This window comes from Paramisgurnus dabryanus, chromosome 13 (genome assembly GCF_030506205.2).
Source record: "Paramisgurnus dabryanus chromosome 13, PD_genome_1.1, whole genome shotgun sequence".
Classification (NCBI taxonomy): domain Eukaryota; kingdom Metazoa; phylum Chordata; class Actinopteri; order Cypriniformes; family Cobitidae; genus Paramisgurnus; species Paramisgurnus dabryanus.
This window is the reverse complement of record NC_133349.1, coordinates 175,376-197,032: the sequence shown is the minus strand read 5'-3', so window position 1 is coordinate 197,032 and position 21,657 is coordinate 175,376. Positions and strand designations below refer to the sequence as shown.

Here is a 21,657-nt window from a genome sequence, read left to right as displayed (position 1 = left end):
TGTGTGCCTGTGTGTGTCACCTGTAGTGTGAGGTGTTTGACAGCGTTCCAAGTTTGTGTTATCAGGTTCTTCATCCGCTCCTCTGAACTTAAGTGTCGCTCTTCAAATGTAGGAAAGATTTTCACTGGGACAGACAGAGGCCTTGACTCTACACACACAAATATAAACAGTCAGAGAGAGCGTCACATTCAAGAGTAATGTTACTGTCTCACACAGTAGCACTGGTTTCAGTTCTGAGCTTCAGGTGCTGCTGGATCAGTCTGTGTGTGTGTGTGTGTGTGTGTGTGTGTGTGTGTGTACAGATTGGTGTATTGTTTGTGCTAATGAAAACCACACTTCTGTAATGACTTAACTCTGGCAGGATTATTACACTCATCCCACAAACACCTCCTCCTAAAGCTGTCTGCTATAACACCAAATCAAACACTCTTAAAAACTCTACTCATGAATCTGCTTGATTTATTCCAGTCATTAAATGAAACCTGATAAAAGCATTGAGAATGTGTGCGCACCTGTCTGTGTCTTAGTTTTCACAGGACTGCTGGTGTAGTCTGAGGCCGGATTGCTGGGTTGTTTGGTCAATGGAGTGCTGCCAACAGATGCTTCATCTTCCCTCCTCTTCTTCATCACCATAGGGACCTGCAAACCCCAGAATTAGCAACTGTATTTCATAACACACATAACAGTAGCAGACATGGAGATGTACCTGTTGAGGAGGTCTGGTGCCACTGGACCTCTGAGGTTGAAACAGAAGCCAGGAGAACAGAACTGGATCCACGTTAACAGCGATGCCTTGAACGCTCACCAGCAGCACTGCACCTACATCACACACACACAAACACGCACGGACACAAAATACATTTAGACTTTATATTTGGTGGAAGCCTAAAATCTGGTTCACGATGCCCTGGGCATGACATTCTTCTCCAACAATTTTTTCTAAGTTCATTCATCTGGCATTAAGATGTAGCTGCTTACTTCTAACAACTTGATTTGTAGTATTTATAGTCATTTCACCTGTGCTGATGGGGTTGCTAACAAATGCAACAAACCTGTTAGTTTGTATCACTGCATCAAACACACACACAAACCTGTACAGTTATATACCGGGCTGTTCTGAAAAACCCATCTTGGCTTAAACACAGCACCTCAAATCATCTTAAACGCAGCCAAAAATAACATTTTCCTTTATTAAATGTCCAAGAAAGTTCAGGCGCTCTGGTTCTTAAATAATCATCTTTACCCACAGTTCAGTGCTGAGGTCATTCTTCATGAGCGTGCACATAATGGCTCCCATGCCTTTGGGATTTAGTGGGAATTCACTGGCGTAAATCAGAACGCCTCAATCATCCGATAAGAGCGCCGATGAGCTCCACGACTTCCAGAACGGCTTTGGAACGGTTCAGAATCTTGTATATCAGGCCCGCGGGGGAACTCACCGAGAGACAATTAGCATCCGCCATCACAAATGATTAAATGCAAGAGGAAGAAAATGCAAGTAGACAAGCGTACAAACAAAAATGTACATAAACACTCACACAAGCAGATGTGTGTCAAAACATCTAAGCACTGTGTGTTGTATTGTGTGTGACATTTGAAACATCCTTTTGAATTCAACAGTAAGATTTGCTCTTGATGTTCCAGTGGATCTTCTCATTCTTTAAAAGCTATATTAAAGAAACTTAATAGGCCTTTTAAGAGTCTCTCTCTCTCTCTCTCTCTCTCTCTCTCTCTCTGATAACAACACACGCCGGGCCACCTGCAGTCTAAAAGTTGTCTTCCAATCATGGCTCGGGCCCAACTCGACGGCTCTGCTATGATAAACACACGAGGCACATCAAAGTCTCCGGCAGTCATTGAAGACGCAGCCGTATGGGGGACGAGCTCTTTGATCTAACAGATATGAACAGCGGCGAGGACATTTTCCTGTCAGAATAACATCTGTAATTTCAGGAGTCATTTGTACTGACCCAGCGACAGTAAACAAACAGCAGAGGAGTTTCATTTAGTCTAAAGTCAATGTCACACACCTGCGGTGGTCTATGCTGGTATCAGGACACATACCAAACTCTACATTAGCGCAGAATGTCTGAAAGCTTTCAGTTCAACTGTACGCTAGGATATTTATAGAGGAAAACAAAGTGTGTAAGAAAAACAAGTGCATCAGTCGTGAAGTTTCTAACCCCGTATCTGGCCTTTCAACTGTCTAATGTTATGACAATACACAGAGCAGCCAATCATGGAACTCTCTCACAGCCTCATACTACGCTGTGATTGGTGGATTCAGTATCAGACCGAGCACCTGCACATGTGACATAATGACTGCATGTTGAGTGAGTATTTAATAAAGCTGTCCTGTCCTCATCCTTTGCACCAACACAAGACACTGACATCAGAACAGCTGATGCTGAACAACAACAACAACACAGAGAGAGAAGATCAAGCAATGAGTGACACTTAGATACACACAACTGTGAGTGACCCTGAGAAACTGAGAACACAAACTGAATGATACAAACCAATTGCAAAGCCAGAAATTTTAAAAGGAATGGACATCGCTAAAATAGGGTGAACCTCAATGCCTACTCTTAAATTACATAATTATACAAACATATTATTAGTTCAACTGATTACATTACGTTTTTTGAGTCTTGGATTGAAGAATTTTAGGACCAGCAAAAAAAAGTGTTGGTGGAAAATGATTTTTTTATGAGAATAGTTGCCAGAACTCTGGTATTGCCAAATCATTTTGTGTCCTGTCACCGCAGAGAGATTCTGTGTTTGTGTGCTTTTTGAAATGAGCATCTGAAGTGTGTGACCATTTGAGTTTGTGTGTGCGTCTGTGTGCACAGAAAACAGCTCACTTTAACATCATCTTGCGCTCAAATTGTTTAAAATCGCTTGAATGTTAACATCTGCAAGGTTTGGAAACCTTTATGCAAATGCTAAACTTTCTATATGAATAGTTATTTATTTGTAAATGATGCATGTTTGAGGGATTATTATTTAAAGGTATAGCGGAAGATTTTCTTTTTCCGGGTGGATCATCAAGACTATTGGTCATCCCAGTTGTCAATCATTCTGGTGATATGTTTACGTAAGGCCATCGTACGTGCTCGTCCCTAGGTTCATTTCTGTGCATGCTCACTTTCAGATGTATATGTGTGGTGGAATTAATTCATTGAAGCTCGCATTCTTACCGTATTTTTAAAAAATGTCTGAGAGTCACAAGAGAAAAAGTGTTTATGAATTGTATGACAAGAAGAGAAAAGCCTCTGAAGAAAGAAACAAGACCAGAGTGTTTTTGGGAGACTATTTCACACAGGTTGGGCTTCCCACTGATGCCTCAGCAAAGTTTCTACTCGACAGGTAAAGTTTGTCATGCTATTTGAAGAAATCCATTTAAAATCACTGCTAGTAAAAGTTGATGTAAGCTATGATTAGCGCTTCTAGCCCTGGCACAAGTCACGAACCGCGCAGACACGGTAAACATCTCAATATATGAGCCATGCCGACAGCAACTAGTAAACAGAGTCATGAAAAGAACTAGGCTGGTGTATGCTCTCTCGTGCACACATTATTAGGCATTTCCTCTCGGGAGGAGGTAGAGTGTTGCGCATGTGCATTTTTTTAAAAGCGGAGGGGCAGTTCTTTTCAAAAATTGGGGAAAATCTTCGGCTATACCTTTAAGGAAATAACAATCACTTTTGATGCATAATTTCTTCTGCTTTCCCACAAAAATATTTCGTTTCTTCTAAGTGGGTGGGCCAGCCGTCAATCTGAGTGGGTCAGTGCCACCCTGGCCCTGATGTAGCCTCGCCACTGATACAAACTGTGAAGGACTCTCAATGCACTTCCAAAGCGTCCAATCAATCGCTTTGCTAACAATTAGAAAATATTAGTCAAATAACTGTATAACTTATTATTTATTGTAACAGTAACTTGGTAATTTGTTACTCTCTTATGTATAGGGCACAGAGTGTGTAAGTTGCAGGTGTAGGGCACTAATGTGTATTCAAGCGCTGGATTATTTTGATTGGAGGTAAAAGAGAGCGGTGAAATATGCATCACTGTGAATAACACCGAGTCCAGTCACTTCCTCCTCATGTTAAGTGCAATCACTGTTCAAATAAACTTCAGCATCTAGTGTGCATGAGACTCCACCAGACATCTGATGAACAGTGTTGTATTCATACCATCTGTTTCTTACTGCAGGTGTGAGTGGAAAAGCCAAACCTCCGCTGACGTTTTCATGTGAAGGATTCTGATCATACACAAGACTAAAGCAAACACAGCACTGCAGGTAATGCAAAACAAGTGCACAATATCAGTGCGTGTTACAGACAAACCTACAAACAGCTCAAAGACAAACAGACAAATCAAAGACAGCTAGAGACAGACAGACAGACAGACAGACAAGCAGTATGTTCAGACAGACATATTTACAAAGCGGACAGACATGAAGACAGATCTACACACAAATATACAGACAGCCAAAATCAGTCAAATCTCACCGTCAATCACAGAGTTATGTCACGCGCATTCAATCACTTCCCAACAACTCATTTCATGGGTTCAAATCTAAGACGAGATGTTTCAGTCAAAGTATGAAATACTGTCGCAATTCTAAAGGTTACACACAGGAGAGATTATGCAAAATACGAATGATACATGCGTCACTGACAAAGTCAATTGCGCTGAGTGCAAGATAGGGCCCATAAAGTTACATACATACAACACAGATACATGAATTACACGTAAACTCAAAGACAACAACAGAAGAGTCAAATATTTCTGGCCAGCACAGATCACATGAGACAAAACACTGAGAATGCATGAACCTCACCTCACTTTAAACGGTTTCATCGGACGCATGCACCTTGTTGCGGTTACGCATCTGGACTAAACTTAACTTCCGGTCTGTGTTTGTTTAATGGTCTGACTAGTGGCTAAACTGAACTATGGAACAAATATCAAAAAAATTTGGTTTCCTAAAGATGAAAGGAGATGTCGTTCATGGATCAGTGCTATGTGAAGGGAGGTTTGACAGCTGATCTGTAGTTAAGATTGCATACATTATATAAGACACATTTTACACAGCAATGTTAGCTCAGTGTAGTTTTTTTATACACTGTAGCTATGATTTAAACTAAGGTCATCTACTTGTTTATTAGAAATAAACTACTCTAAAAGGACACTTGTTATTAGGTGTGTTCGAGTTCATTCAGCGCTGCGCAGACCAATCGGCGAGGTTTGTTGCTTACAGTCGAAGGAGGAGTTGAAGACGGAGTCGTCAAGCCGGACACCTGCTGCTTGCCGTAGTGACGTGTGCGCTGTGTTTTCTTTTTTTATGCAAATGAGCTAAATTAGATTGTGAATTAGTCCAAAAAAAAAAAAAATTATATTGAGTATTTTAATTGCTGCTCATACTGTATGCCCCAAAATAACAGGAAACAAGCCTACATTATTAAAATAGCAATAGAGCTTCTTTCATTTTTAGTTCATTACATGACACAATATAACATATTATGGTTACATTAGGGATTTTACCTCTTATAAAAACATGAATTTATAAATGTTTATTAGTGGAACTAAAGGTTGGATCAAACATAAAAAATGCATGTGATCATTGTCATCAGTGAGGCGACCAATCACAAAGAGCTGTGTCGTCATCAGAACACCGTGCTGCCGCTGTGCAGGCGGCTGCTCTCGAAACGCTCTCGCGGTCCTTTAAAACCACACGTCACAGTCACATGTCTTCAGCGCCAGCTCAAATCAGACAAAATGTCTAACAGGCATGCACTGCTTCAAGTCAGCCGTCGATCGGTCTGCGCAGTGCTGCATAAAGTCAACACTATTGATTCTTTGTGAAAGTTATGTTTGTTCCACGTAAGCAGTTTATGTTATTACTGCTGAATGCGTCTACAGAAAGATAATTTTGTTTTTCACCGGTAAAGACTACATCACTTTTATGACATAAACTACACTGTTTTGTTGATTTAAGTGTACAAGTGTTTGACATGACAATAAAGCACATTAAAACTGATTGAGAGAGAGAGAAAGACAGAAAAAGTGAGACAGAAAGAGTGAGACAGTTCTCTTGAGGTTTATTTGGGTAGAAAACGTTCCTCTGTGTGTTTGACGTATCCATTCGATAGGCTTTGGTAATTATTTATTTGTAGAGCAGAGAGCTGCACGAGCGTTTACACTGAGCCCATTAAAGCTGGAGAAGAGAAGAACCGCCTGCGCCACAGGTTTCCATGCGACAGAGCGTTCAGAAGGACCACTGCTGTGTTTCTAAGATGGTCATGAGCCAAAAACAGATCAAGATTAAAGTGTAACACACACACACACATGCATTTATCTCAAGTATTCTCCGAGTAGGAACATTTAGCTTGCTGAACACAGAGCATCTCTTTCTAATAGTCCTATTAGGTCTTATCATCTTAACTGAATGCAGGAATCAGCATGAAATGATAAACATCTGACTGATAAAGGCCACTGTGCAGTGGGATCATCCACAGGGGGGCAGTGATGTTATGAGTAAATGTGAGAGGTCACAGAGGCCTGCAGTGCATGATGGGAACTCACACACAGCTGTAAGTGCAGCAGGAAATAACAGCGCAAATTAAGGCCAGAGAGTGTCAAACAAACCACTTTAAAAATGAGCAGGAGAGAGTGGCACTGCGGACCACCCACAACTACCGTTTACCAACCAACTAACCCACCGACCGATCAAACCCCACACCTCATCACGCCTCTCTCTCCCTCTCTTTTTTCTAAATAAAATTAGATGCAGGTCTCTCAGCTGAGTCCTACTGAATACACCCAGTGCAAACACACACACACGCACGCACACACGCACACACACACACACACACACACACACACACACACACACACACACGCGCACACACACATCTGTGTTTATGCTGTCATCAACATTCTTTAGTGAAAGTATGTAAGTACACAACAGTATTGGAATTTCATAACAGTAATATACTACAATACAAGCAGTACACAAAACCAGCCTGACGTATTGTACGTGCTTTAACCAGTGTGATCCATCTGAAAGAACTGCAATCATACAATACATGACATGGTTTTCATTTACTTCCTAAGTAGACCATTTACATTTTCTTGACTGTAGTAGAGGAAACAAACGGATACTGGGAATGCAGCTAATACGTCATCTCTTCAACGTTCCTACTGGTTGATTTCATTCATTTCACACTGTGAGAATTCCCTTTCTCCTCCAACGCTCCACCTGAACTCAAGTCTGATGACAGGCCTGTAATGAGCTGAATTAATGACAGATTAACCCACTACTGCGCTTGCTAATGTTTATCTGTCGTCAAAAACTCCCTCCCTCCCTCCCTCCTCGACGAGCAGACCGGTAAGGTCCACGTCACTTCACCTTCAGCGAGCACAACTCTGGATGAGGGATCATGGGAAAGGGTCGCCTCTCAGCCCTCCTACACACCTTGTGTTTGGATAGCTTCACTGGACCGCGGAGACTCCAATTCGTTCCGCCACCGGCACAGAAAACTACCTGCCGTTGTCTGTGAGCGCATGTGACCTGCAGTTATCAGTTAGCCAGAATCACAAACTACAGCATGACTATAAAAGCAAAACAATTCCCTTTAGGAGACATGCGTGAGGTTGATCACTCATTGCGGTTTCAGTTTGCCTGTGCCAAACTCACTGGCGTCCTGCTAGTGCATTGTGTGTAATTTCAAGTGTGCTGCCGTACTGCTGCTTGGGTTTGCTGAGAGATTTTCAGCACAGTCCCTCCTTTAAAGGGGTCATGTTTTATTAATTTATTATGAGGTGTATTTATAATATTACTCTTTCCTCGTCCCTCAAAGTTAATTAATTTACAATCATTTTCCACCCTGTTTTTCAGCCTCTGATTGTCTGATTTGTGCATTTTCACTTTAAGAGCATTTGTCCCGGCGTCCCGCCCACTTCTATGATTGACAGCCTACATGCTGCGGCTACTATGCAATTTCACTACACATACAGCTTCTCAATCTTTCTCAGTCTTTTTAAGGGCATTGTGTGTTTATTTGTGTCGCAGACAGCCAAAACAATCTCACAAGCATGACATTAAAAGTTTGCACTACTAAAGGAAGCATAGAAATGAATTCTTAGCGAACACAGACATATCGTTCTCAGCTAAGTGTGTACAAACACTGCACCATGAATAATGCACTTATTGCCAGCAGAGATTATCGATACATTATTATTATATCGTGTTATCAGATCTTTCGTCTTGCGTTATATATTTCAAAACTATGGATCATTGACGGTTGCAAAACAAGGTAATTAAACAAAAGTATTTAAATGAAATACGTAACTTAGAGTTTGCTGGATTCTTGTTAAGTCAAAACAGTTGACACATAAGTAAGTGCTGATATGAGAGTACATCCAAATATAACCAAAATAACCAAATCCATTTCTCTCTGACATCAGGGTCCTTCAGAAGCCTTGCAAAGACGCATGTTTTCCACAGCCAGCAACAGCATTATATTTGTCTGATAACACAATCTCACTTTAATAACAATCTGATCACGATTGTGAACAACTACTTCTTCAGATCCGTTTACATCGCTCCATTGAATGAAGTTTAGTCACTGAAAGCCAGTGAACGAAGCCAAGAATACGATGATGTGCTGTGTCTTTATCCAGGCAGAGAAGAGGGAGACTGCAGACCTCGGCATTCGTTTTTTTTTCTGGAGAATGACTCCAAAAATGCTTTCATTATTGAGAAAGAGGGGGTTTTAAGTTATTAAACTTCCCCCTTTTTTTGGTCTGTCAGATAAAAATGGTTAATGTGATCACTCACAATGGAATTTTCTGAGAATGGTGACACTTGATTTAACAAATCACATCAGACTAACGTGAAACACATCCACCTCCATGATCTCACAAACACCTTCATGCTGCTCACAATGTACCACAGACAGGAATCATTTCACATTGGTGAGACATAAATACCATTGAAATACAGATAACGGCTAGAAAAACAACTTGATGGCAGGTCGACGGTAGTTTTAACAAAAAGTGTAATTATCCATGATAATAAAAGCAAGTAAAAAAAGGGGGAAAATAAACCAGTTAAGAAATGAGCAGACAAAACAAGTACTCATGAACATTGTGTATTTGCAATCATACACACCTCAGGAATCTTAAACAACATAAAAATACCCTTAAAAAGTGAAATATATAAAATCAGTTGATGGAAACTGAACACTGAAATGAAACCAATGCAGATTCCCTTCTGCACTTCACCAACCCAAACCAACCACATACAGCTTAACAAACTGTGGTCTAAAATCGTCCATTTCAGATTACCAGAAGAATTTACCCAGGGTAGACACTATCTGACAAAACACTGAAACACGTTTACGCCCCTGAACCGAAGTGAACGTCCGGTCTGTATTTATTTATGGTCTGGCTAGTGATCTCTGAAACAAATACCTTCTTGACAATAAAATGTTTAGGTTTGCTAAAGATGAGGGGAGATGATGAGCATGGATCACAACTGTGTGTGATCAGAGGTTTGGCAGCCAGGCAAGAATTCAAAGACATGTAGTTAACATTGTATACATTCATTTTACACCGTTAGCTCCGTGTAATAGTTGACAGCGTTAGATATGAACAAAGATATTTACTTGTCATTTATTTCCCTTGTTATCAGAAATAAACAACGGCAAAAGGACGTAGTTGTTGAAAGTCTACCGGAAGTTGAGTTTAGTCAACGAAAGCTGTTTGTTTATGTTTTTACTGCTGAAATCGTATATAAACTAACCTTACCAAAATATCAGACTCTATACATACATTTACACTTTACAGGTGAACAAGCAGATTAACCTAAAAACAAAACAAAACAAAACCTGCCTCTGTTTGAGAGAATTGAGAAAATTGAAAATGAATCAGTTGATCAGATGATAATCATTTAAATACACTTAATGAATTACCTTTCTGAATACACAAAACACCAGCAGCACATCAGACCTCTAAAAGACAAAGAACGACCAGAGAGGCACAAAAAGTGTTACATCAAATCAAAATCATTCAGAAGAAAAATGACTGAAACACTGAACAGAAGAAAACAGCTAAACCACGTGGAGCCATCTGTTCATCAATAGAGAATAAAAATGGAGTAAATAATAAAGTGAGAGCTCAAAGCTACTGTAAAAATGAAAAGTACAAGCAGTCAGAAGCCCATTCTCAATACTCTCATATAAATGAATAACAGTAGATATAAACAACTGTACAGTGTGTTAAACTGACAAAAATGATGTGGAAAACATATGGCCTTTAAACCTTTAAAATAAGCCAAAGTTTCTTACACTTTCCCAAATCTTTTCTTTATTTATGGGATGATGGGTTTTGAGAGACAGCAGCCAGCGTGCAGTGAATCGAGTGACTTTATATGAGAAGATGTTAATGAACAGCCGGGTCAGAGTTTAATGATCCTCAGCTCATCCTCACCCTCAAATCTCAATCTGATGTGATGAATCTCCTGACCAACATCTCGCAGCTCTGTGATCTAAAACACATTCACAACCAAACTATTCAAGTAATGAGCCGTATTCAGACTCCACCATGGCCATCCTTAAAAGTGAGATCAAACCAAACTTTATATCCAACTGCATTTGCTCATAGACGTGCAAATCTCACACCTTTTGTAGAACTAAAAATAAATCACTCTAGTGAAAAAACGTCCAAAAATTAAACATGCAATGCTTAAAGCAGCGTCTCTAGGGTTTAACGAGAATCTGGATGTCTCAAGTTGTGTTGAAGAGAGAAACGCACGTGTAACTAAAGTAACGCTACCCAGATGAAGCGTTCGGTTCAGACTGTGATGTCTGTATGCAGGCATCGCTCATTGTTGGACCGGAGATGACGCATCAACTTACATCATATTCTGCCTGACTGCAGCCAACACACACAGTAGATGAACACAACATCAAAAAACACAACAACAAGACAGATGAATGTCTTAACACGCTCAAAAGACATTACTCCTGTGACCCAGTGCTGAAGGAATCTCAGAAGTGAGCCACATTTCTTATGACTTGAGACTCGAATGATGATGTAACAAACCGCATAACCTGCACCGAAACCAACACACGCCACTATTAAACTCTGTGTGTCTGTAAGCCATCACTGCTGTTAATGCCAGACATAAAGTAACATGTGTGACGTCAAAGATCGCACAAGCATGAGTACGTATGTCAGACCGGCTGTGATCTCGGTGCCATAACAGCACCATTGTGAGTCAGCACCAATAGTCCAATAGAATGAATATATGAGGAACTAAACAGATTCGTTCAAAAAAACATGCGGTTTATAAACGAGTCGAATTCGCAGCAAGACTGAGGTGTTGTTATTTAGTTAAAATGTGCTGAAGAGAAGACTCAGATCGAGCGCGTGTGCATGTGTGCGTTTTGTAATAAATGGCACACAGACTCTGAGAGCTGTTAATAGATATGAGAGCTAACAGACTCACACGGGTCCTGAAGCCCCACACAACCGTCAAGCGGGAGATCCGGTTTCAGGTCAGAGTGTTGGGGGATCAAAGCAGCACCAGACCCGATCCACCTGCTGTCATTATTCTACTGCCTCACACACAATCCAGCAAAGTCCAGCTGGATAGAGAACTCACATCATCTCCGCACACAAACACAGACATGCGTGCGCGAACGCACACACACACACACACACACACACACACACACACACACCTCAGCTGACGGGTAGAAAGGTGCTGTCAGTCAGGTAGATGCTGTGCAGCTTTTAATCAATCTGTCTGTTAACTAGCCGCATGTCTGCAGATTCACTAACATGTTTTAAAGTTCCAGACACCGCACAATGTACAAATGTCTCATAATCTCAGTAAATCTGTTGAAGTGAACATTAAAGACGTCTTTGTTCTGCTGTTCCCACAGCACAAACTCTGAACATCCAATGCATCGGGTGACTTCGGCCCCCTGCGTTTGATTAAATGTAGCATTTTAAAATGGTGGAGTTCTGAGACAGACATAAATCACACTCTCACAGCTGCACGAACACATGCGGCCCCCGCGATCCGCTCCGTCTTGAGCTCTTTTTCAATGATCATAAAGCTCAACTCGCCTTGCGGGTCCCCGGGGACGAACAGAGAGAGCGCGAGAGAGAGAGAGAGAGAGCAAGAGCTAGAGCAAGAGAGAGAGAGAGAGAAAGAAATAGAGCGACACACCTGCAGTCTAGGGCAACACTCAAACTTAATACTGCACACCCATAAAACACCCCACTGCCACCCTGTAGATTCATACTTCACCTGCAAAATCATTAACATAATGAGATCATACGCTGTAGCACACTACTGTTTGATGCACTCCATGTTTATACTGTTAATGCAGTTAGCACTACACTAGTAGACTATTAAACACACACACACACACACACACACATACACAATGACTGCATCCATTCAGCGTCCAGCGGAGGGTTAACCTAACGCTGAGCAGAAAATCACTATATGTTCATAAAAGAGGTTTCAAAGACATGCGGTTGGGTTTCTTTTGTGTTAATCCAACGCCTTTAAGTGCATTTAATTTATTAGTGTGCCACAACCTCAGGCTCATTAAACGGAAACATATTTGGTCTGCGACTACGGGAGTTTAGCGGGTACAGAACGGCCATTTTCTAAGTAAATTGGAATTTCTTTTTAATTCAGTGGTAAACAATTGAATGGAAAGCAGATGTAGATGAGCGAACGGCCCATCTTCATGTTGACTCTGTGAGCCAGAGATCAGGATCAGCCTGGGAATTATTTAAATGTCATTTCAAGGTAATTAAACGTTAAGTTTGAAGAAAGCTTTGAGGTTAACGCGCTCAGGAAAAGGGAGATAAAGCGAGCGAGAACAAACGCATGTAAGAACGGGAACGCTTCCAAGTGTATGTGGCTCTTCTGGACCGAGCGAGATTGTGAAAGAGATTATTATGGAATTCATAAAGTGCACGACAGACGTTTAGAAATATTTTGGGCCAAATTAAAGGCTAACACGGCTACACAAAGTCATAAAACATCGCTTGAAAACTGCATTGTATTAAACAAAAACATGAGCGAGTGAGCTCGGAGAGAGACCGCATTGTTAAACTACACTAACAACATTCAGAATCAGATTTTAGTTATTGGATTAGCAGCATTACAGTAAAACCTGAAAAACAAATTCAGCGAGACAGGAGTGGGTTTTTTCGTAATGTATGAACAACAGAGCTTCATACAATACTCCATCAGAACTCAAAAGTGAACTAAAACTTCAAAGTCTAAAAGTTCACTCGGTGCTAATCAGTTATCTATACTTTAACTTGCGAATTTGCAGTTTAGCAACTTTGTTGTGTTAACGGACATCGGGGTACCGCCGAAGTCCCTTTAGTGAAGTCAGCCATGTTTTTAACGCCTCTGGGGAGTTTTTTCAGTCATGCAAAACTAAAGTCCTTTCTTTTCTACATGAATGGAAAAAACTGATCTCTTTACAATTGCGTGGTAAAATCAAATTAAACAACATATTTCTGAACAACAATTAAACCTGACATCAACTGTATCAAAACTTTTGTTTCACAGCTTTTTATACTTGTACACATAAACCCAGTGTGTGTGAATAATCATGTTTCATGCGTTTACTGTCGTGTGTAGTGTGGATGGGGATCTTTTCTGAAACACTAAAGACAGAGATTGTTTTCCTTTTAAAAACACAGTGTTAAAGGAACAGTATGTAAGAAATTTATATCAATGAATCATAAAATGGCCCTGATATGTCACTAGACATTAAGAAATAATTTTCATTTCAAATACTTATATCAGAGTTGCAGCCCTCAACTAATGTTTATGTTGTCATGTAGTGTATTGGCCACCAAATGTGTTATTGCAGTACCAGTTTTAGCCACGAGTTTTGTGATTGCAATACCAATTTTGGCCACAATCCTACATACTGTTCCTTTAAAATAAAACGCTTGAATGTAAACATAGCCCAAAACATTCAACACTGCAAATAATGACTTTTTTACTTTGTATTTTTGTCTTGTTTTTAGTACAAATATCTAAACATTCTTAAACCAAGATGGATTTCCTTGACGAGCAAAATGACAAAAAAAAAAAGTCTAGTTTTTAGACAAAAAAAACACCATGAAATTTAAGTGAATTTGTGCTTAAAACAAGCAAAAACATTTGCCAATTGGGTAAGAAAAAATTTCTTGAATGTTTATTGAATTAAGTATTTAAGAAAAAGTTTTTTTCTTACCCCATTGGCAGATTTTTTTGCTTGTTTTAGGCACAAATTCACTTAAATTTCATATTTTATGTTTAAAAACTAGATTTATTTTCTTAGGTCATTTTGCTCACCAAGAAAATACATTGTGATTTAATTTTTTTTATATTTCTACTGAAAACAAGACCAAAATACAAAGTAAAAGTCATTTTCATGACTTTGAGACCTGAGTCCCAGGTTAATATTGTATTTTATGATCAAACTCTTGGTGCCATGACACTTGCGAGTGGATGAACTGATGAGTGTTTTGTGTGTCAATCACATCTTACCGGGATTCGGCATGCGCTCCTGCTGTGGAAGCTGTAGAGAGATCTGGATGAGATCAGGAGAGAGGAGAGACGCCGGTTTACGACTCCCACTCAACCAACGGCTGGTGTGAAGATCTGTGGTATCAGACGGACCCTGAACCAGAGGAACCAGCTGCTCTTTCTGTCCCTCACAAACACCTGCACACACACACACACACAAAATAACCATTTAACACACACAGACATTCCTGTTGCAAAAAAAAAACAGGGGTTCAACTTCCAGGGAACCCCCATACGGATGAATTTATATCCTGAATAAATATAAATCTGACACACACACACACAAACAGACACCCACGCAGACACACAGTACAAAACACATAGCCTATTCTAAACTGAAGTGAAAAAACATGCTAATAGGGATTCTGTTTTTTTACAATCCTGTCATATAAAACTTGGAGTGTTCATCTTTAAAATATTAAATATTATTTCACCTATAATATATAAATTACTAAAATTATTAATATATTACTAATAATAAAATATTAATATTGATAACAGAATAAACTAAATGTAATATAAATGCAGTTAAAGACTTTGACGAGTTACACTCCCTTAAAATTTCAAAGGATTGAAAAAACTAACTTACTTTAAAAGTAAAAGAAAATTGTTCAGTACATATATTTTGGTGATAATATGGCCATTATTTTTACTCTAGGTAACAAATTAACGTAAAAATGCATAAATTAATTTTTGTTTTTAAGATTTACCCTCGTTTAAACATTTTGCAAAAACTTTTATCCAAAGTTACCTACAGTGGATGTAATCAGTGTACTGTATGTGTTGACTGAGTTAAGCTAAACTTAATGCTCTACCAGTTAAGCTACAGAAACATGATTTGTTTTTGCATTACACTGTAAACAGAACTAAATGAAGTAAAGTCATGGACACTCACAAACCATCATCAATACAAATAATACACAAATCCTGAATTTAGATGAAGGTGTAAGAGAGAACTCGTGTTAAAGAAACAGATGTGCACAGCTGCTCTTACCCGGCATCCTGGCACAAACTTTAACAGCTCCCAGAGTTCCAGAAACACACAGCAGTGACGGACGCTCACACACCTTTAACTCAACACGCTGAATACACAACTCCAGAACAGGAGCAGAGACCACTGACTTTACACCTGTGAAAACACACACACAGACACACATCAACCAACATATAAACACAGTAATGTGCATGTTTAACACGTCTGATCATTGTCCACAGATTATTCTACAGAATGGGTTTTGTTTATCTAATAATCTGCTGACAACACAATCACAATACAAAATCCACATGAAAAAAGATTACATTTCACATCAGAAAAGTCATCTATACAGTATGTGTGTGTGCGTGTGTGTGTGTGTTACAGGTGCAGAGGTGCATAAGCAAACAGCTTATGGTCACTGGGGTCACTCACCCCATCAAACACCCTAAGGGCAAAGCCAACACACATCTGTTTGTATCTATAAGACCACATAAACATATAGACTTCTATTGTTTTATACACTGCAGGTTACAAATCTATAACCTAACTGTAACTCACACTCTAACCCTTACATTAACAGAAAACTTTCTATATTTTCACAATGATATACATAAATCTACTAGATTTTTATTAAATATTTATCATATATTTTGTTTTTAGAAATAATGATGTTCCCAAAAGGAGGGTTTTGCCAAGTTCCGCTCATTTCTGGATACAAATTTGTCCCCAGAATAAAGATAAGTAGAAACACACACACACACACACACACACACACACACACACACACATACAAACCACACACACTACACACACCACACACACACACTAACTGGACAATCTCATATCAGACAGGTGTCATGGACAGTGGACACACACATCTCCACACAAGGGCAATCCACTTAATCAACACAAGGACACACACACACACACACACACACACACACACACACACACACACACACACACACACACCTCACAACTAGAGTAAAGGAGTGTGTGCTACTGTCATGCAGACGCATGTGGATGTGGAACATCAAGGCAAGGCAAGGCAAGTTTATTTGTATAGCACATTTCATACACAGAGGTCATTCAAAGTGCTTTACACAGAAATGAGAAAACAATATATAAAAAAGAAAAAGAAAAAGTAAAAATAAGATTTACACGATAAGATCACAATAAAGACAAAGATACATGAGAATTTAAAATAACAATTAAAGAGAATAAATGTGATTTTAATAAAACAGTTTAAAATGTTAAAAAGAATAAAACAGGAGTAAAAAGTGACTTGAGTTAAAGGTGCAGTCAGTGTGAAGCAGCACAGTGCTCATTCAGTAAATGCAGAGTTAAACAGATGTGTTTTTAATCTAGATTTAAAAGTGTTTACTGTTGAAGCACATCTGATCTCTTCTGGAAGTTGCATGGAAACACAAAAACACACAAGTGTGAACTGTAGGTACCTGGGGGTCTGTAGGCGTGGTTAATGAGAGAGTCGCTGATGCCGCTGCAGGCTCCGCCTTCCACAGCATACATCCAGCTGTGATACATACACTGAAGAAGCATCACCTGAGCACGAGTGAGCTGAACACACACCTGCGGGAGCTCAAACATGAACTCATACAGCGCAACTGATGACTGTCTCCCCCTGAAAAAACAACAACAACAACAACAACAACAACAACAGAGAGATGTTAACTAACAACATCATCACAGTCAGGCAACAGACAGATTACAAAACAATTTCTCCCAAGAGCACATCAGTCCTCCACTGCAGCCCTCCACCGATCCGAACTTCTCCTCAGTGCATAACACATGAAAGCACACTTGGAGTTTGGAAAAATGGAGAAACTTCCTTCATAAAGCCCAGATGTCCACACAGGATCTATGGAGCTCAGTCAGAGTGACTACTGGGTTTTTGGTCTCCTCTTTTATCAAAGCCCTTCTCCCTCGATTGTTTAGTTTGGAAGAGTCTGGTTATGCCAAACTTCCTCAATTTGAAAATTCTGGAGACCACGTTGCTTTTGGGAACCTTCAATGCAGCAGAAATGTTTTGTAGTCTCCCCCCGATCTGTGCCTAACAACAATCGCTATAAAGACAGTTACTTTGACCTCATGACTGCTAAAGAGTATTCACACTCATCACGTACTACAGCACTTCAATAAAGTAGCCATCCAGCAATTAAAAAGTTCCTGTTGCAAACAGGTGAGTGAGGGAGAGCGAGAGAAAGATTGTAGTTGGACCATTATTAAAGAGGGACATATAATGAATATTTCCATATTTAAGTGTCAGTGCTTCTATCACCCTAGAAAATGTGATAAAGATCAACCCAGTAACTTAGTTTTGGTAAACCATCCCTGCAAGCATATGAAAAAATTGCTCATTGACATTTGATTCCCCTTGTGATGTCAGAAGGGGATCTTATTATAATAATACCGCCCCATAATCCCACCACAGCACTGCCAAAAGGACACACAGTGGCAACTTTAACATCTTATAATAAATGATCTATGGGGTATTTTGGGCTACAACAACAAATATTTATTTTACATCTTAAAAAAGGCTTGTGAAATGTCCTCTTTAAAAGTGATATCAGCAATGTATAGAAGAACCCTAAATCGAATGATGTCAGCAATCTGTCAATCAAGCAACCAAAACTCCATTGATGTGTAAGTGGAGAAGACCTGAGAGAAAGCAAACTCAAGCGAGGCGATCGCTTCTTTCCTAGCACATTAACGTAACACTGCCACAACTAGAGGATTAAAACTGCTTGTAGAAGTGAAGTGAGCTGTGAACCTGAGCACTCTTTGACTAATGGCAGCAGGTCTCTGATCAGCACTGACAGAGAGAGAGAGAGAGAGAGAGAGAGAGAGAGAGAGAGAGAGAGAAAGAGAGACGCTCTTCTCATCACAGAACCTCTGTAACCACTTAACTGCTGTTCTCGCAACGCTCTCATCCTGGCTTTGTAGTGCTTCTGGGTGGTTTGGCGCGTAACGCCTGACAGCGGGTGGCTGACGTACTGCAGGGATGGCAGTCTCGGCAGATGAGGACGGGGTGAGAGGTCAGGGGTAGATGGGACTGCTGCTCAAGGACATGTCTGTGTGATCGTGTTGGTGCGCAAGCCTCGCTTTGAAAGGAGGTGCGATTTGCTTTATTTTTTGGGACTGGGAGGATTCAGCAAACACTGCACCTCTGTTTTTAATAAATACAATTCTCAAGCTTGCAAACATCAGTGATCATCATGCTCACACTCCTTATCTCACAACCCATCAATCCACAGCAGCATGATTCATATCCCAGAACTAACGAGTGAGAGAGAAAGAGAGAGAGAGAGCGAGCGAGCGCAGTAGACACTCAGCAGTAGTAATGACTTCTGCATAATTGGGCTCAAGTTTCATAGCACTGAAATCTGAGTCATTTGTGTGTGTGTGTGTGTGTGTGTGTGTGTGTGTGTGTGTGTGTGTGTGTGTCTGTGTGTGTGTGTGTATGTCTGTGTGTGCGTGTCTGTGTTCATGTGTGTGTGTGTGTCTGTGTGTGCATGTCTGTGTTCATGTGTGTGTCTGTGTGTGCGCGCATGTGTGTGTGTCTGTATTTGTACAGCACTGGCTGTACTCAAAAAGGCCTTAAAGTTTTTCAAACTGTCCTCAGAAATACAGTGAAACTTCACTCACTTTGAGTTACAGATGTGTTGTTTTTGTTCTTTGCAGATTTAAGGTAATGTATGAAAATCTTCTATCAACAGTGATAAAGTCACTCCATTGTGTGTTGTCTGAATTTCTACTGGTCTTTTTAATGCAGACTGAATTGTGATTGGTCTTTATTCCTTGCATGTATGAAATCACCTCTGCACAGTGTCTGTGTTGATGCAGCACTACGTTCACACCTGGGGCTTTAACGCTGTTCTCATATTGTCTTGCACACAGCGACCTGAAAATCCTGTTCACTTCAAAAGTTTCTGAAGTTATCTAAGAGATCAGTGGAGAAACTGAAATGAACAGCAGCAGCAGCAGTGTGTATGTGATGTGGCCTTGATCAGTGATGGTGGTGGAGTTCTGCTCCCCTCATGTGAGCGCTGTAACAGGTTTAGCAGACTGCACTGCTGCGTCTCATTACAGCGTCTCACACACACTTAAAGCAGCTGATGGAATGAGCCGCCCGACCCGACAGACTCCAGGGACTTCTTTAAACGTAGGGTGATCGGTACCGTGTGAGACGCCTCACCTCCGGCCAACAACACACACACACACACACACACACACACACACACAGACACACACACATGCACGCAGACGCACACACAGACACACACACACACACACACACATACACACACACACACACACACACACATTAATGGCTCTCATTCACACACTCAGGCTAATAACAGGATATTTATTACCCTCCACTGATGCACTCATCTAAACTCTTTACCCACAAGAAAAGTCTCTCACCAGTATCCAGGCAAACAGAGCTGCTTCCCATAGAGAGCCGTACTGAAAGAAGGAATTATGGGAAGGAGCGGATGGACTACCCCCTCTGAGTCAATTACAGTCAGACCAGCCTGAAGCTCAAAGACCTGAAACACAGAGAGACAGACGAACAAATGAAGAGACAGTCAAACCTGTATAGACAGAGAGTCCGACAGACAAACAAAACCAGAACAGACAGAGAACATGCGAGTTCATTCAGACAGGTACACAGACGGATTCAGACCCACGGAGAAACACAGACAGAAAACATGAATTCATTCATATAGGCAGCAATTGAGCCTTCACCGACTGGAGGTTTTATTAACAGGCAGCCTTGATATTATTTTGAACCTAAAAAAATCTTTAACTTGATTATTCTCAGAATTGACTTTGCTGACTTTATCAACTTCAAAATTGTAGCTCTGTCATTTTTGTCAAACAAATCATACATCACTGATAATTTGCTCATTCCAACTCAATTTGCCAGCATGGGTCTCATATATTAATTTATGTCAGTGTAAGATGTTTTTAAATAAAGCCAGCTCAAACATGCAGGACTAGTCTGTCTGGGAAACCACTCTGTAGTGATGTAAGATAGTCCTTCATGATGTCACACTGTATGAACATGACCCCGGCCACAATCCAAACCTTTACAAGTTACACTAGAGAGATCTGAATAATCACAACAGAACTTAAGTTTTTTATGACACATTATCATGTCATGTTTGAATGACGGCATTGTAATTTCACTGTACAGTGGCTTACATTTCACTGCTTTGAATTCTGCTTTGAGTTTTAAAGTGTACGTCACTTTAATGAAACGCTAAATACATATATAATGTAAAAAGATACAGTCTGAGTCTGCTGTGTAAGAGGGGTTTTACACAATCACTGTTGGTGCACACCCATCAGAGTTTGATTCGTCTGGATGTTATCTCATCTTGGGTGCGCACCCGCGAATCGCACTAAAGTCCGCCTGAAAGCGAGGTCTGGGGTACGGTTCGCTACTGAAATGAACGCAATCGTACTTAATAACGCCCGCTATTAATTATGCACATGCGCGTGTATGTGCATATTTACATTGATGACACCAACCAATGATTGTGACTCAATGTCAATACTTTCTTAATAAGGGTTCATTTTATAATCAGGTGCCAAAAAGACAAGCCAAAAAATATCAATAAAATATGACATTACATGAACAGTTTTCACAGTTGGGATTACTATGTACATCTATTTTATAATATTACCATATTTGTCCATACTTTTTGTACTAAAGGGTTCCCACACCTTAGTTAACTTCAAATTCAAGGACCTTTCAAGGACTTTCCAGGTCAATACCCTCAAATTCAAGGACTAAATTTGGGGACACATTTAAAGTGAACAGTTTAGCACGTGTGCTTAAAAAGTCTAGAATTTTTATGATATCATCCTACACTACACAGGGAATAATATGGTTTTCCAGAAAACGTCTTGCATAAAATAGATTCAAGCACTTTTAATGAACTGTATCTATGTATGTATATTTTCAAAAACTTCCCAGGGCCTTGAATTATTTCCCCCAGATTCACAAACTTTCAAGGAT

General features: G+C 40.1%; 1 protein-coding gene across 4 annotated transcripts in view; it reads right to left on the bottom strand.

The window, feature by feature from the left end:
• Positions 1 to 21,657, bottom strand: part of LOC135752156 (intermembrane lipid transfer protein VPS13B-like) — an 84,324-nt gene that overhangs the window by 47,574 nt on the left and 15,093 nt on the right. For all 4 annotated transcript variants that reach the window (XM_065270546.2, XM_065270547.2, XM_065270545.2 and 1 more), the window contains exons 15-21: positions 20,055 to 20,179; positions 17,066 to 17,250; positions 15,627 to 15,761; positions 14,594 to 14,770; positions 707 to 819; positions 513 to 639; positions 21 to 148 (exon numbers count right to left, since the gene is read on the bottom strand). In XM_065270546.2, coding sequence (XP_065126618.1) covers positions 21 to 148; positions 513 to 639; positions 707 to 819; positions 14,594 to 14,770; positions 15,627 to 15,761; positions 17,066 to 17,250; positions 20,055 to 20,179 — 990 coding nt within the window. The remainder of the gene's footprint in view (positions 1 to 20; positions 149 to 512; positions 640 to 706; positions 820 to 14,593; positions 14,771 to 15,626; positions 15,762 to 17,065; positions 17,251 to 20,054; positions 20,180 to 21,657) is intronic.